Source organism: Poecilia mexicana, unplaced genomic scaffold (genome assembly GCF_051168715.1).
Source record: "Poecilia mexicana isolate PSO_F unplaced genomic scaffold, ASM5116871v1 scaffold_8, whole genome shotgun sequence".
Classification (NCBI taxonomy): Eukaryota; Metazoa; Chordata; class Actinopteri; order Cyprinodontiformes; family Poeciliidae; genus Poecilia; species Poecilia mexicana.
This window is the reverse complement of record NW_028263377.1, coordinates 3655917-3673751: the sequence shown is the minus strand read 5'-3', so window position 1 is coordinate 3673751 and position 17835 is coordinate 3655917. Positions and strand designations below refer to the sequence as shown.

At 37.4% G+C, this 17835-nt stretch overlaps 1 protein-coding gene across 1 annotated transcript; it reads left to right on the top strand.

The window, feature by feature from the left end:
- Positions 1-14451: 14451 nt before the first annotated feature.
- rpl23 (ribosomal protein L23) lies at positions 14452-17835 on the top strand. The gene is made up of 5 exons (XM_014973963.2): positions 14452-14544; positions 15249-15332; positions 16235-16363; positions 17204-17317; positions 17717-17835. The coding sequence occupies exons 1-5, from the start codon at positions 14532-14534 to the stop codon at positions 17797-17799; spliced, it is 423 nt and encodes a 140-aa protein (XP_014829449.1). The 5' UTR covers positions 14452-14531; the 3' UTR covers positions 17800-17835.

Here is a 17835-nt window from a genome sequence, read left to right as displayed (position 1 = left end):
CTGGCCTCTTCAGGCCTCTCAAGCCTCTCGAGCCTCATCACATTTTGTCCTGTTACAATAATTTTTTCTTTATCAATATTTTTACCTTACAAATCAGAAAGTGTGAGATGGATTCAGGCCTCCTGAGTCTGCACTTTGTAGAGCTGTCTTTCCCAGCAGCTCAAACTGCAAATTGTTGAGGTTTGTCTCTAAGCACTCTGAACATCTGGATTCTCTTTTGTGAAAAAAAAAAAAAAAAAAAAAAAAAAAGCTCAAGTCTAGCCAGAAGTCAAGTCAAGTCTTGCTACAACTTCTTAATTGGATTTCTTCTGGACTTTGACTGGACCAGTCAAACTCAGAAATTTTCATTTTGGGCCAAATCAAAAATCTGACTGTCCTTAAACGGCCGGTTGTGTCAGAATGTATTGATAAAACCTATTAAACTATTAAAATATGAATATATATATGTTTGATTCAGCATTCAATAGGTGTTGCTTAAAATAAAATAAAAAAATCACTGATCAATCCCTCCAGGATTTGCATTAAATCAGAAAAAGTGGAGATCTGTTGATTTTGTGTGAATTTTGCAAATTTGTGGAAAAACTGGAGGGACTTATTGATGTATTTTGGAGCGAGGGCCACATAGAAAACTATGGAGGGCCAGATTTGGCCCCTGGGCCTTGAGTTTGACACATGTGGTGTAGATGTTTGTTTAGGGTTGTTCTCCTGCTGAAATCTAAATGTCCACCTTTACCTCTTAGCTCCACCCATCTTCCCATGAGAACAGTTTCCCCTCCACAGGACTCTGCTGCCACCATGTGGACGGTGTTTTCATGTTAAAGTGCAGTGTTAGTTCTCCGCCACACTAACTGTTTTGCACATAAACCAGAAAGTTTCATTTTATTTTCCTCTGAGCAGAACCCTTTCTCCCACATTTCCAAATCAATCTTCTTGATTTCATTGACAGCAGATTTGTGCGGTTGCGGTCTCTATCCAGTCAGCTGTCTCCTGTCTGAGCTGCTGATCTCTGCAGCTCCTCCAGAGTTACCTCTTGGCTGCTCCTCTAATCAATGCGATCCTGGTCCATTCTGCAGTTGGTCCAGGCTCTCTTCATGATCAGATGATGTGGTGATCAGAACTGTGAGAGACGTTTGGGATTTTGTTGTAGAATTTCACGCTGCCACAGCTTCCTGCCTGAGCTGCTGCTGGGTTCCTCTGTCTCCATGATGCTCTTTGTTCACTAATGTTGTCTAACAAACCTCTGAGCCAAAAACCTGTAGTTTAGAGGTTAATTCTTATTAAGATGCAACTTTTTTTGTTGATTTTTCTTATTGACTTTGTTATTTCTTAATTTTTAAACAATATAGTTTTTGGTGTTCTGTCGTTTTGGCTCCAAAAGATTTCTGCACAAACCTCGTCACAGAACCAGTTCATACAGCTGATAGTACAGCAAGGAAAAGTGAGAGAGATCCTAAATCTGCTGGAGTTCCCAGAGAGGAACATGCATGCACAGGGAGAACATGCAAACTGCATGAAAGGATTTGAACCAAGGACCTTCATACTTCAACTGCACCCTGCAGCCCCACATACATATGAGCCCTTCCTGTTTGGAGGGGGAGGTAACAAGTTAATGAAGTCCTGTTAGAAAACTCATAATCACATTCTATCAGATCTTCAGAATTGCTTTAGTTTGATTTTCCAAAATAAAAATAAGGTTTACACTCTTTCTTAAAAACTCTATTCAACGCTTTCATTGTTTCATGGTATCATTTTCATGCGTGTTTGTTTTTGTCTCAGTGATCGATATCATCTAGGAACATAGCTGTTTTTCAAGTGACCCAATATGCTTTGATCTTAAAGTACGTTATAAGCATGACGGCGCAGCAGTGATGCATGTTCACTCACCCACGGAGTAATCACTGACTTACCACTTGTCTCAGTCGGAGGCCATTTATAGTAATCAACCAACGGCATTTTCTCAAAATCCACAAATCTGATTTTATGGTAAGCTGAGGACAGATTAAATGTTCTAATTCTACTGACTAATTCCATTTCACAGGAACTACTTGGTTTAGCCCGATTGAGTTTCAGTTTATTGGAGCAGAGTCATAAAGCTTTAAGACATCAGATGGAGATGTTGGTGCTATTTATGAGTCGTAGCACCATAAAGATGGTGTTCAGTGCTCTAAAATGTATCCATTTGCCCCTTTACAAATGTTTTTATGTTTTTACCTTTTTGTTTGTTTGTTTTTTGACACTTCAGAGTTTCACATCATGAAGTAAATTTTAATATGAGACAAATATAACCTGAGTAAATACAAAGAGCAGATTACAAATCATTTCATTAAAGGGAAAATAATCAGTCAAGGAGGAAATACGTTTGCATAGCACTTTAGATGGAATACTGTTTAAGATGACTTTGTATAAACTATAACAATTTAAATGGGACTGATGTTACCATTGGTTGTAAAGTTGAGTTGCTAAGATACCATTGCAGGAAAAAGAGAGACGGAGGCAGTGGGTGCTGGGTGCATCTGTGGTTTTGGGGGAGTGAGCATGTGGAATAAGATGGTGCTGCCACTGAATACTTATCAGACAAAAAGAGAAGCAGGAGAAAAGGATAGGAGGTGGTGGAGGGGTATGGGGGGCTCGGAAAGTACAGACGAGTGCAACACAAAGAATAAGAAAGAAATTAAAAATATGGAAAAAGTCACTGAAGGACAGGAAGAGAAGGTTGTGAAGATTACCCTCTGATAGTGACGGGTGGTGGTGGGAGTGTTAGCCGACAGAAAATGGAATCGACTCTGTGTGGAAGACCTGAGGGATCGGAGTGGGCTGCTGAATGTAGGTGGAGATGAGAAAGCAAGAACTGTGAATAAGAGAGCAGAGGAGACGCAACAAAACTAAATGTATACCTGTGACAGAACAATACAAAACATACACTGCTTGTCATTTACTAGAATAAGGCAGTTCAGTGAATATACAGGAAGTTTGATAACATCAGTCATAAAGACAAAATAGCAGTCTGTCTGTATTTCTAACATATTTGGGCATTTAGAGAATATTTCACATCAGTTTAACTATTTAATACTGATAAAATAACCAAACAATGAAAACTGAAAAGCTAATTTAAAACTTTTGATCTTTTAACTAAACAAATTTAGTAAATAGTAAATTCCCCATAAATGTACTGTTAAACTCTGTCCTAACCCTACCCCAACTTATTTCTACTAAAAATTCCTAACAGTTCCTATGGAATCCCATTTCTGCCACACTGTTAAAAATAAATAAAATAAATTATCTCAAAATAATGAGATAGTCTAGTATCTCATTACAATGATTGCATTGTAATCATTGTAATGATTACAATGTAATCATTGATTACAATTGTAATCAATTGTAATGAGATACTATCATTGTAATGAGATGCTATCTCATTACAATGAGATAGGCTCAGGACGTTTGGAGACTGTGGTGGTTGAACCCCCCTTTCGAATTGGTTCAGTCCATCTGTACTGGTTTGACTTTACTGTCAGTCGCGCCTGCCGCCTGCAAGCACTGAACACTAGCTAAACATAGCTGTGTACAACGGTAAGAAATGTGGTTTTGTTAATTTAAGTCTGTAATATAAGTATGGAAGCCCGTTTCCACCACTCTGTTAAAAATAAAATAAAATAAATCACAGCAGATGTACGTAACTAGAATGTGGATACACTGTGAGGTCTGTCCTCACTTCACACAGTTAGTTTGATGCTCCTGACTGTTGAAATGAGAGTGAAGACCTCGGTAAGCCATAAAGAGCCACCAGACGCCTTCAGACCCCAACCATGGCTGTAGCAGTCTGGAGGAGATCTGAAAAGAATTTGACATCAGTCAGTTCATTCTGAGTCTGCACGATTTTCAAAACAACTTCCACCACATCCTGTATCACCCAGAGAGCAGATGCTAAGTTCTACAACCCTAAAAGGTTATCACAACACGAGACAAGCAGCAGCCTGTAGTCAATGGAAAGGAGGATCATAAACATGTCTGAGTTATTTTTCTAGTTCCAACTATACTGCGTGTTGATCTTTTTTTGTTTGAATTTTCTGCATGATAAAAATCTCCAGGGAGCTCCTGACCTATTATCATCTTAATGTGACTCAGAATTTGTTGCTAAGACCCTTCAAAGATCAGGCCTGTTTGATTGTGTACTAAAATCTAACATTTTTAAAAGTTATGTTTTTGTTCCATTTAAACAAAAATTTGATGATGACACAACAACCCAGTGGTCAGACATGGAGCCCCTCTGGAATGTTGCCTTGTTGGGTCCTGCTGGTACTGACAGATCTCTGTCAGAGAAAGGTTCCTCAGACGGCTTACACTAGCACTGCTGCTGAGTGAATGAGCTTTAGTTAACACTGTTAACACCTCACCATGAAATGGAAACTGGACATTCAGATTAAGGGTTTTATTTGACAACCACTCTGTCTGGGAAGCAACTAAACTGTGCAGCGCTGCTCTGAGTAATGGTGACTCCTCGCTCAAAGTGGCGCTCCCTCCTCTCAGACTCGGCCAGGCTGGACTCGTCTCTACACCTTCAGAGGTGTGAAGTCAACAAGAACAATGAAGCCACAGACATTTATACCGTTATGATGCCACAGCGAAGGCAGTGAGAAGGCAGAGGCATTAAAAATGAAGTATTAAAGGAACTTGTTTACATTTTAATTCATAATGCCTGAATGCTTAATGAATAAAACAATATATAATAAAAATATATAATAATTATACTGGACACCCTTCATTGTTACCTAATGATAATAAGAGGTCACAATAATGTATCTACACAGTAACACTTGCAGCGATCCACATTACATGAACATCAGGTCAAAACGTAAATCTTTTTATAAACACAGATAAAAAGTCAACTTCAAAAAGTTTAACATTCCAGACGTTTAATTTTATTCCTGAAGTTTCTTTAATGGTTGATGTCAAAGTGTTAAAAACTTTATGTGTTTTCTGATGAAGAAGACGCAGGCCGGCTGATTCCTCTCTGGACATTTATTAGCTGCATCAACACAGCTGGTAAATGTCAGACAAGGATCTGATCCAGGCTGGAACGAGGTGATGTCCTCCCTGCCAGACTCCGTTTTATAGAAATTATACTGACATGTCAAGAAGATTACATCGTCAGGCAGTTCCTTATCATTTAAGATGGACTGGTTGAGAGATTCAGGAGAGTGTGTGTGCGTCCAGGGAATGTTTGTGCTTCAGTCCTGCATTATCTGCCTCGTGACCTTCACCGCCAGCTCCAGTGTGGCTCCTTAAAGATTACCACATCGCTACGGCATAGAAAACTGACCCAGCCATTCTGACCCGTAAAGCTTTGCAGGTAAGTAATTATTATCCTTCCAGAATTAGAATTTTTCCACCTTAACACTGAGAAAAAAGTTTGACGTAGACAGCTTTAAGTTTTCATGGAGTCCCTCAGGCTTAAGAGGCTTAAATCCTTTCTTCGGTCATAATGAATTGTTGAACAGAGTCCTTCAGGCATCGCACACGAGTGACAAAATACATAAACTCATTGAATTAAGATAAGTTGCAGTAAAATATACTGTGGATTGCTCACACAGCAGCACCAAAATAAAGAATAAAATTTTAAATAACTTATAGAATAAAATATTGTCCAGTCCAGTATGAAATATGTACACTTAAAGACCAATTTTTGTATTGTATCTGCTATTGTTAAAACTACAGGCAGACTACAATTACAAAACAGAGCAGAAAGTCAACATCATCGTTCAGATCTTCTCTTTCTGTTCACCGATTGGCCCAGTTCAACAAGAGGCTGACTGTTTTATATAGGTCGATAAAAATAAAGGGACAGGAAATTAATCAACAGACAACATATAAACATTCCTGAGTCCTCAGCCATTTCTGATATGAATCTGTCTATCAAACTTGCATTGATTGATATAAATACATTTTCCAAGTACCAGGTACGTAGCATAATTCACACAACTGCAACATCATTTACAGCTTCATAAATGGTGTTGCAGAGATAGTGTAATGTAAATATAAAAACCATATTAGCATAATGCCATGTAAGCATCATGAACATGTTAAAACAAAATGTTTTGGACTTACTGTGTGTAATCAGCAAAGTTTTCTTTACATGTTTTAGCTGTCTTCAATAAAATGAATAAAAAACTTGTTTTATAGTCAGAACAGACATTAGAACTGTAATCATTTATAACTTTACTTATCTAATTATGTCTTTACCTTCTTAAATTCCAGTTTTTTGTTTTGTTTTTTGTTTTTTTCCCCTCTGATGTCCGTTTGTTGTCTTTGATAACTTATGACTGCTGGGCCTGACGAACTGCTTCCTCCAGAGTCAAATCCTTGTGCATTTGAAGTCTCTCAGCTAAGCCGGTGTCTCTTAGTCCCACAAGGCGATATCTTATTAACTCATCGTGCAGTGGACCGTAACTGCGGTTTTCATCCAAAGTATAAAGTGATGTGACAAATGAGTCAACAGTCTTATTAGCTTGCTGTGTTTTTTGATTAAACTGGGCTCTCTCATGAATAATGTTTTTTCTTGGCACAAAATGTGCATCTAAATTGTCTCTTACTGCTCAATATTGCTGTCTCTACCTGTCCAATAAAGTTTGTCCTCCTGGAATATCATCTGCTTCTTCCCCATAAAGTGAGCCATAGCAGCACAGTTAGCCATTCAGCTAGCAGCTAGGGAGAACAAAGATGGCTGCCGCTCGATTAGCATTGGGGCAAGCGTCTAGAGCTGCGGTTTGTTGCCCTTTGTCGTCTCTGGCACTGGAGCAAGTGTAGTCAGTGTCACAGACAACATGTCTTTTTGGGGAACATATAATCCAAAGATTCCTTCTGTGGAATTTTAAATAAATCAGAACCCAAGGCTTATTTCTTCAGATAAAAATACAGCTTCCAATTGCACAAATAGTAGACTGCAATTGTATTTTGTATCCAGTGGTTCTAGACATAGACATAATATAAGGATAGATGCCTCATGGACCGTTCTCGCCTATTGTCGCTGACGAGATTTAGGGCGGCCATCTTGGAGCGGTACTCCACTCCACTCAGCCTTATGTGTTTAGCAGCACCATGACGTATCAGCGGATTTAATCGATCATAACACACTTTTTTGTTACTGTAAACCATATTGAAACATCTATCAAAGCAACATTTATAAACAATTATATTTTTTAAGTATGTTTTTAATACATAGTTCATCATATTTAAATATGCTTAGTGGCTATAACAATAGAATAGGAATGGAATATTCTGATATCGATGTATGAAGAGCATATTACAAAGCACACAGCCGTTCATAATTTATTTAATAAATTATTTAGTAATATCAATATATATTTATATAACTATACAAACACTAATAAATAAAGATTAATAATGGCACAAATAAATGATTAATACTGAATTATATATGTATATATATATATATATATATATATATATATATATATATATATATATATATATATATATATATATAAACTAAAATATGTTTTTCAGCCGACGAGTCCAAAATCCGATGCGAGATTTATCCGTGCTGCAGTGAATCCGTCTCTCTTTATAGATTTCTCCCTCTTCTTCCTCACATCGTGTCTTTAGGAAATTTTCAAAACAAAAACGGAAGATTTAGGATGTATATTACTTTTGACAGAGTGAAAGAATATAAATAATAGTCTTTACCACCTGTGTAAACTTTGCCGGTGAATGTTATAACACATAATATAAGTTTTATAATATGTGTTATATTGTTTCATTTCTAATATAGGCCCTTGTGTCAGATAATCTAAGTCAATGTTAGAGAATAATTTTTTTTTTTTTAGATTAACAGAATCTCAGTTAGCCTTCATAGCGGGGCTGAACCCGTATTACACCAAGCACTGTAGCTAATATTAGCTGGTATCTCGCCGGTGGACATAAATACAGTAAAGTAATATTCTAATCACAATTTATACACAATAATATGTCCATCTTACTTGTGAAACGTTGTCTGTGGAGCCCTCACATCAATAATCCATCGATCCGAACAACAATATCCCTCAGTGCTGAGGCATCTTCTGCTGTTTTGATTGAGCAAAGTAGGAGGGTATACCGCTCCAAGATGGCCGCCGTATTTCCTGCGCCGGAGCGGTCCATGAGGCGTCTATGCTTATATTATGTCTATGGTTCTAGAAACAGTACTTCCCGTTGAAGAAAGAAGTCCCCTCCAATCAGAAAAAGGGAGGGTGACCTAATCACACAGTGACAGGGCAGCAGCTTCTAGGTCTGTCATGTTAATTCACTTTGCTGGATGATAAATTGTCCCAGAAATGACTGCAGTAACAAATCAGAACCAGGAAGAGGGTCTCTGAGCTGTAAATCAGCTTGTGTACACACTGCTCATTGTGCTAATGATGGAGAAATAACTTGGCATTACAGGAAAACTGTTCATCCGCCATCATCAGTGGCCATGCTAGCTAACCTTAGCATTCATGTAGCAGAGTGCAAGGGGGAGAGTGTGAGCAGTGCATACACAAGCATGATTGACAGCACTAAAACCATCCTCCTGCATCTGATTGGTTGTTTCTGACTGAGTGATGTATTTCTGCAGTTAGTACTGGTGAGTAGCCAGAGGAGCTTAAGTTTATTGCTGCACTGTCACAACATAATTATAGTTTTAATAAATATGTAAGATAGTTTGCAAGTTATATACTGCAGCTTTAAGTCCTTGTCATGGGGTCGGATACTCATAGAGTTTTCTTTCCTCCTCTCCGTCCTCCTGGAACCAAGCGTGAGTTAATGCAGTGCATTCTGGGAGTAACAGTTTTTCTTCCAGCCTCTTTGTTCCCTGTAGTTCAGTCATTTATGGCTGAAGGGACAGCTGTGCTTTTAGAGACTCCATAATTAAAGGTAGAGATATAGTAGGTATAGAATGTGTGATAGAGTGAGGTAGAAGGAGCAAGTGAATAAAGCAAAGAAGAAAGCTCCTATCCTGGGCTTACAGCTCAGTACAGGTTTCCCATGGCTACCGCTGTGAAACACACCAAAACCAGAGCAGACAGCAGGCTGCACAGCACTGAGGCTCAGGGCCACTTCATTCTGACAAAATCAGCCCAGATAAAGAGCTGCACAGATAAATGGACAGGCAGATAAATTCTCTCACACATGCATCCAGAAGCTGCACATTATTAACTTGCATACTCTACACATTTACAGCTCTGAATGTAAAATGAGGATAAATATTTGATAAGGGAAGCCTTGTGAGTCGTATTTGTAGACAAATCACGTTGCTCCAATGTCAATGGGAGACACAAATAACAATAACACACCCTGCTGGAGAAGATCTAGGTCAAACACATTGTAGATTCTCCAGATCTTTATGTTTGGACAATACCAACACAACAAAATCCAACATATTTTTAGGATTTTGAGAATTTCTTTCTTTATCTTCCCATTTGTTTTGGTCCAGTTGGCTTAAAACTACCATATCTAGGCAGTTTCACAAGTTGAAGATTCTGTCCCAATTCAAGCATTCTGGTTCATCATGCATCATCAGCAGAGGCACCAGCCACACTCATATTTACCATTAAAGGGGCAGTGATGTGTAAAATCAATTGTACAACATGTTATAATGTTATTCCCTCATAGAAAACATACCATGCAGTTTCCAAGCTTTTGAGCTTCAGCCACATGGAGCAGTCCTCCCTCACGACTTCTCTTCTCAGCTCCTTCAGACTAGCCAGCAGCAATTAGCAAATACCTTGTATTTGGTAATACAAGGTATTAGTAAAATTATTTAATTATTTAATTATTATTTAATTGGTAAAATCCTGTATTAGCAAATACCTTGCTAATACAGGCGCAGCTGCTGAGCTTATTGTAGGAGCTACTTCTCAGTGAAACGCTGGTAAAAACATTGTTAAAGGGTTAACAGAGGAGCTTTGTTGTGATGACTTTCTGAAGGCGGAGATTCAGAAAGAGTATGAGTTTCTTAAAGAGACAGAGACCTCTGTAATTAAAAGCATTAAATTAAAAAGTCAAATTACTTTTAAATCATATCTTATATCTACCAAATTTTTGTAGCAACTGAAGGTAACATAGGTTCTTGATTGTGCTACAAAATTGCACTATGTGCCTGGAAAATACATATTGCTGCCCCTTTAATTTGTGTGCATCCAAAATGTTGGGGCTAGGCCCTCTGGCTCTGTTTCAGCATCTTAACATCTTTGTGGCACATAAAACTGAATACTGGTCCTACTTGTTTGGTTCTGGTTCTGGTTTGCAATGAGACAATCAGTTTAAATAAAATGATTTATCAACTAACAACATTATTTTAAAGTCAATTCTCTCAGTGAAAGGAGTGTAGAACTGGGTGATGTGCTCTGTCCTACTGGTTTTAGTCAGTGTGGTGTAAGAGGAAAAAATGACTAATTTGTAAGATATCAGTTACTTTTGTACATCTGTCTCATCAATGACTTCACCATAGTAGATCTGCTTATTACCTGAACCCACTCAGTAAATAGTGTTAACCCTGACTTCAAAGTCATTTAAAAAATTCACAATATTGTGACACTTCCTCTTAAAGGGAACAAGACGGATTGAATCTCACAGATGTCTCACAAATATAGCCAACAATCAACAAACTGTGAGATGTTTGCCTGACAGAAAAGTGCAAAGCAGCACTGAAAATAAAAGCTATTTTGAGCTTTCCTTTGCCTCCAGTCATCATAAATCACAAATATGAGGAATCGTCAACAGCACTAATGTCTCCTCACAGAAGGTGAATGGGCCATAAAGCTCGTAGGTTCCTGACACAATGTAATTGTCCGTACAGGCTGATGATCCACGCCAGCAGACGTGTCCGAAGGCCACAAGAGGAACATGCTGTCAGAATTTATATCGCCCACAGCTGCAGACTTAAAATGTTTTATTAATTTCCTTCCACAGAACATTGTAGTTTTTATGTAACTGTTGTGCTTTAAAATAATGTCAGGTTTTATCATTGGGCCTTGGGCGCTTCACATTATTAAATCTACTCATCCTTGCAAAAAGGTAGAACACCTCTGATGCTGAAAACACTGTTGTATTAAGGATTTATGTCCTTGTAAAGGTAGAGAAACATTTCTTCCATTAACCGTTTATCTTTTTTTATTTTGTTAGTTTTTTTCATATAAAAAAACCTCCTTCTTTATATGATGTAACTTGCTTCCTTTACATTAGTACTTATTTTTGCCAAAATATTATAAATCCCAGTGTATGTAAAGAAAGCTTTACAAACACCAAGGTGACCAAAGATCCATTTTTACCCCGACTAGATCTGATCTTCTAAATTCAGAAGATTTTATTTTACATCTGCCCTTAAATCAGTCTTATGCTCAATATACAGGCCTTTAAAGCTCTTTTGGTTTGTCCAGCATTAACCAAAACCCTGGTACAATTCTGTAAATATAACATGTGTGCTATTACAGTTGAAGAAAGGATTCAATGGGATACTAAAAACAGATATCTGTTGTATCAACACTGTGTATTATTATTTTTCTGTCATATGTATTAGTTTTCGGAGGCCTAGACATATTCAAAAATTCACAGAATCTTAAAGACGTGTCATTTGTTCATGAAATACTCAGATTTTAGGGGTTTCATAAACGTCACAAGAGAAATAGCTTCAGAGCATCATCAGCAACTTTCAAAACACCCCGACTCCCTCCCCATTTAGCTTATCTCAGCGGTAAAATTTGGTTCACTACTAGAACTTCCCCACACTTACACAAACATCCCCACCCATTTCTAAAAACTATTTTGATTTATCCTGTTTTTGCCATTTTTAGCCTATGTATCAGTCAACTTGAAATTCTAGTTGAGTTTTAGTTGGTTTTCTCAATTGTTTGTTTTGTTTTTCGCTGCGCGGTCCAGCAAGAGCTTCTTTTACATCTGCATTCTGTTTCTTCGTGGTGCTGGTTAGCTGTCTATCAGTTTATCACTGTTTTGAATCATCTGTAGGATTGTTTAATTTCCATATGCAGCATTTATCTCCACATTCACTTCAAGCCAATGAATTGTCATTTCCATCACAGCTATTTTTTTCTAGAAGAAGTTTGTCCAAGCTCTCTGTGGAAAGGGGGAATTTTGCGCTGATTACCTTGAGTTCCTTTATGAAAGACATTTTGGTGCAGAGTTTCTCTCCTTGAAGTTTTCAGCATGGTAATATTGAGGTAAGAAATAACTTGAAACATTAGTATTTTAAATATTCCCAGTGAGCGAGGGAGCGAAAGCAGAAACAGAAACATGAAGCAGCATTGAAAAAGAGGACAGCTATCAAGGTTAGTGTGTGTTGTCCATGCAGAAGGAGCCACAACCAAGAACTGAAAACATGGGCATTATAAATCATTTTGCTATATTCAAATGTGACCACATACATTTTGGGTAATACATTACATATCACTGTGTGTGGGATTAATCTTTATGCTAATTTGCCTGAACTTTTCCAATAAATTACATGTTTTGTGATATTCTCATTTTTGAGAGGCAAATATTTATTATTGCAAAATTTAATCTAAATTTGAGGAAAAGGTGCATCAACATATTTACTGTGTTTTTTGTCTTTCATGATGTTCTTTTTGCTGTGAAACCTGTTTTATTTTTTGAACTTGGGGCAACCATATTAAGATAAAAAAAATGAAATGATGTAAACACTCTTCCCAGCAGCCTAGGTTGGGTTGGATTTGTGGGCTTTCCACCTCATTTAAAGCCAAAGTGAAAACTGATTTCTACAAAATAATGATAAATACACATGTCCAACATAATTGCATAAAAATTCATCACTTCATCTGAATGAAACTTTGGATTGCAAAATAAAACCAAGTATGGCAATAATCTTTTGACCTGTCGGCAGTCATGTTCATTGTGATACAATGTCTTAACAAGAACATTTGTAATAATGGGCTGACGAGGTTTATAAACCATGTATATTTTTTATGAATCAGTGTTTTTTAAACTGTTTCTAAACTGTAGTTGTAACTTAGAAGGGTTTTGAATTATGTCTATATAAGAACCTTGGATGCAAAGTTGTTGAAATCAAGTTGGGTGGAGAATGTCTGTGAACATCATTTTCTTTTCACAGATTTTGATTTGGATTTAGGTCTGGTCCATGAAGAAATGGAAACGTAAATGTCTTGTTAGGTTTACAGTTGGCCCGTGTAATTAAATGTTTAGTTGTGACAAGGTGACTTTCTTCACCTGAACAGTCTGGTTTAAATTAGTGATGTCACAGGCTTCACATTTCTCAATAAAATTAGTAAATATTTTATATTTTGTGCTTTACATAACATCAAAGCCAAATCATTTCAGCACAGATATAAAAAGCCAGTTAGGTTGTAACTTCATCTCGAAGTTTGAAAAGAGCTCAGCGGATACCTAAAGTTGTTTGCTGCCCCCTAGTGGACAAAGGTGTAATGTGCATAAAAATTAGAAAGAAAAATCACATAAAATGACACATAATTATAAAGTCATTACGTTCTTTCCTAAATCATCTTGTGATGTGACAACTCCAGAATAAATTACTAATTGTTTCTGGATGCTCTTTGCATAACTTTCAGTTGGGATCTATTGTTTCCCACTGTTTAATGTCTACAACTGCATATTATGGTCATTGCAGATTTACTCCTTTAAAAAAAGGAGTAAAATTCTGCCAAAAAACTCTGAAATTTTTGGATAAATCTCAGAATTTTTTTTTTTTTTGTAAAAACCTTGACAATTGCAGATATTGAAATTGAAAAATATGCAGGTTCAGAATTACAAATTATATGTGTCATTTTATGTTTTTTTGTTGTTGTTTTTTCCCCAAATAAATAAAATGACTCATAATAGTGTCCACTTAGAGAGGATATAGGATGAATAGGATGAAAAGAAGTTCTAAGTATCTGCTGTGAACTGATGATGACTCAGTTATTACTGGAGTAGCAGCAGCGTTTTGGTGTCAGTATCAGTGACATTTGGCAGCTTTATCCATTAGAACAGGCTCCAAATGAACTTTTTAAGCTTCTATGTATCTGTTGTGTTGCTGGTTCACAATAGTTTCTGTTACTCGTGGAACAAAAGTCTTAAATTTCTATCAAACTAACTACTAGCTGATTTTTATTTAATTTCTTTCCACTGAATTGTTGTTTATTAAATATTTTTTGATCTTTCAGAAAGAGTGCCTCTACATCTTAAGATTTGACTATAGATCACTAACCAAAACATCTGGGTAATGGTATTAAACTACACAGAAACTGTTGAATAGAGTTTAAAATAGTAAATAGCATGAGTTTTGCTTTATGTTTATCATTATTACTTTTTTTTTACGTATTTATAAATTATAGACTGGAATTTTAAAAAAAAACAAGATTAAGTAGCTCGAATTGATTGGTAACGTGGTTTACATTTTTCCAACAGCACCTGAACATCTCACAGACTGATGACCCGGATGGATTTGTGTTCAACTTTATATCCCACAATTCCTTTCTCCGCCTTCCTCTTTCCCTGCCGCAGCAATGTCCAAGAGAGGTACGATAGACTGCCTGTAAAATCCACCTCCATCCGCTGTTTTTTATCATACTGTAGAGAATGTGATGTTACTGAAGTGTGAATAAGTAATCTATATTATGTATTCCTGCTGCCCGTTGTAGATTTCTCAAAGTAGTTAGCGATTAAAGTCTTATAGCATCTCGCCTTTCTGGTGACGGCCGCCATATTTGTCTATCAGGGCCAAGTAGCATGGCGGCTAAATTAATTTTTAAAGCTGTATTGTTTGCGCGTTCTCTTCGATATCAACTGAGAACACAGTAAACCATTCTTTGCTTTATTTCCATCTGACCTGGGCTTTGAATAACGCTGCTGTGCTTCACAATATGTTTACTGAATGTAATTAAAGTTAGCGGCAGCTAGCAACGTGAGTGGTGTAAGAAAACTACTGCAATTAATTCACAAGGCTTTTCAGCACTCATTTAATAGATCCACGGGTCAGACAACACATGGGTTTGTTAACTTTAATGAGTGATTGTATTAGAACTGACTGAGCAGACAGACTAGCAAACAGCTTCACATGGTCACTTCAGTGATTGTTAATACTAAGCCGGTTTTTCAAGTTGCTTATTACAGCTGATCTGCAAACATGGTGACAGTCCAACTTATTACTTATATTTTTTGCAGTTGAAGTAATCTTCAGGACAGGTTCCAGGCAGAAGATCATGTTGTTTTCTTTATTTCAGGACGTGGTGGTTCATCTGGTGCAAAGTTCCGTATCTCACTGGGTCTCCCAGTGGGAGCGGTCATCAACTGTGCTGACAACACAGGTATGAGGCCAAAGATGTACTTGTATAAACAGCAGATGATGATGAGAATTATGTTTCAATGGATAATGACTGAATGAAGCATCTTGTGAGAACAATAACCTGCTACCAACATTGTTAGGATTCAGTTTTTTAATTTTCTTGGTTTCCAATGATCACCGGTAAATGCAGAGTTCTACATTTGCATCTCTGCATGTATCATACTAACTTTTAAGACGTGTGTGTATGAAGCTCTGAATGGGAGTTTTTCATTTAAAGCCACAAAGACTGGTGAAGGTTCTCAAAAAATTTTAATTCTTGCTTTTGCTGTTTTTAATAAATGCCAAATTACATACTAATGAAATGAAAGTTCACCTGGTTTAAGAATGTCTCAATAAGGACTTCTTGTCTGAAGTGATGTTGTGTCTCTTAATGATGGACCTCCAGGGTGCAGTGAAAGATGTCATCAGAGAGGGGGTCTTTAAAAAGTAAATAACTTAAATTTAGCAGTCTAAATCTAAAACAGTAAGTTATGCATGTCTATTTTCCCCCATATTGGGTCTTAAATCACACGCTTTGGTATTAAGTGTGTGTGTATGACTCTCATGGCGTACCCAGCTCCCATGTCACTAACTATTAATCAAGTTCAGGCAGTACTGTACTTGGAGAGCCATTGTTCCACATGAAACAAAATGGTGGTGAGTTTTGTTTCTAACGAACGTTCCTTCCAAAAGCACTTGCTCTGTCTGCCCAGTGGCTGGGTGAGTTGTCGTAGAAGGAAACAGTAAGTCATCACTGTGGGTGAGACGGCAGCTTCACTGTAGCTGACTGATCTCAATCAGGGATGAGACAAGCTGCTGAGTCTTTAATGTCTTCATGTCTCCTGTGATTCTTGTTTTCACTGATGGGCCCCATCTGTTCCACAGGTGCCAAGAACTTGTACATAATCTCAGTAAAGGGCATCAAGGGGCGTCTGAACCGTCTGCCGGCTGCAGGAGTGGGTGACATGGTTATGGCCACAGTGAAAAAAGGCAAACCTGAGCTCAGGAAGAAGGGTGAGTCTGACCACACTGCATCAGCCGACGCTTCTGTGTCGTCAGTTAATCTTCACAATACAGGCCGTCATAAAAACAAATTATGCTGGATGATAAATTGCCCCAGAAATTATAGCAATAAATGGTAATAATGTCATTTTGAGACCATTTAAAAACATAATGCAACCTCTAAAATGTCAAAACAACAAAAAAAGTTAGTCTAAAGAACATTTAACACTGGAATTGCAAAATATTTGAAATATCCAAACTACATTAACAAAACAGCAATTAAAATGCATTATGAAGTTTCTGTAACCAAACTTTGACTTCAAAAAATGGCGGCTTTTCAACGATTTTAAAGGAGAGCTTCTATTTAACTGGCCAAGTAGAAATGATGTTGACTGATCTTGTATGTATTGTGTGTATTTTTATTGATAGACTTGCATGCTGATTTTAGGTTTCAAGTAACTTTTCAGTCTAACACTTCAGAAGTGATCATCTCAGAGATTTATAGGAAACGTATTAAGGTCTAAAAGCATTGACCTTTGACCCTCCAGAGCATTGTGTTAACAGCTGGTCTGAGGAAGAGCCAGGAAAATAATCTTATAATTCTGAGTTAAAACAGGAAAGGTCATGACAGCAGTTAGCAACATGTCAGATATTTAAGACAATAAAAAACCTAATCATTATTTATATGATCTGATATGAACCGTCGTCCAGGAATATAATCAGGTGTTCATGGTAAATTTTATTAAATGGTTTTTGATTTTTTTTACTCCATTTTTTAATGGAGTAAAATATGCATGGAATGCATTACATTATAGAATGTAATGAACTAAAAGTTTCCTAATGTTTTTTCAGTGCATCCTGCGGTGGTGATACGGCAACGGAAGTCGTATCGGCGAAAAGACGGTGTGTTCCTGTACTTTGAAGACAACGCTGGTGTCATCGTCAACAACAAAGGAGAAATGAAAGGTGGGTTCCAGATCTGTGTTGAAACCAGGGAACACCAACGCATTCATGGTTGGGTCTGTTCAGTCCCAGGACATCAACACGTTTGTGTACACGTGTTTAGTTTAGGTGCAGTTGTTAAACCAACGCTCCCTTCAAAAAGCACTTGCGTTGTCTGCTCAGTGGCTGGGTGAGTTGTCGTAGAAGGGCAGACTGAGTTCATCTCTGTGGGTGAGACAGCAGTGATCCAGTGACTGACTGATCTCAACCAGGGATGAGACATTATTCATATTATTCATATCTCACATTATCTTCTGGCTTCCTTATCAGTTGTAATGTAAAACCTTTGAATTGTGTCTTGCTTGGTAAACCAGGTTGATGTTTGGCCAGGAGTGACATATTTTTATTTGTATCCATGTTCAGGTTCAGCCATCACAGGACCAGTGGCCAAAGAGTGTGCTGACCTTTGGCCCAGGATCGCCTCCAATGCTGGCAGCATCGCCTGAAGAGAACCTTTGTTTTCAATAAAAACTGTTCCTCAA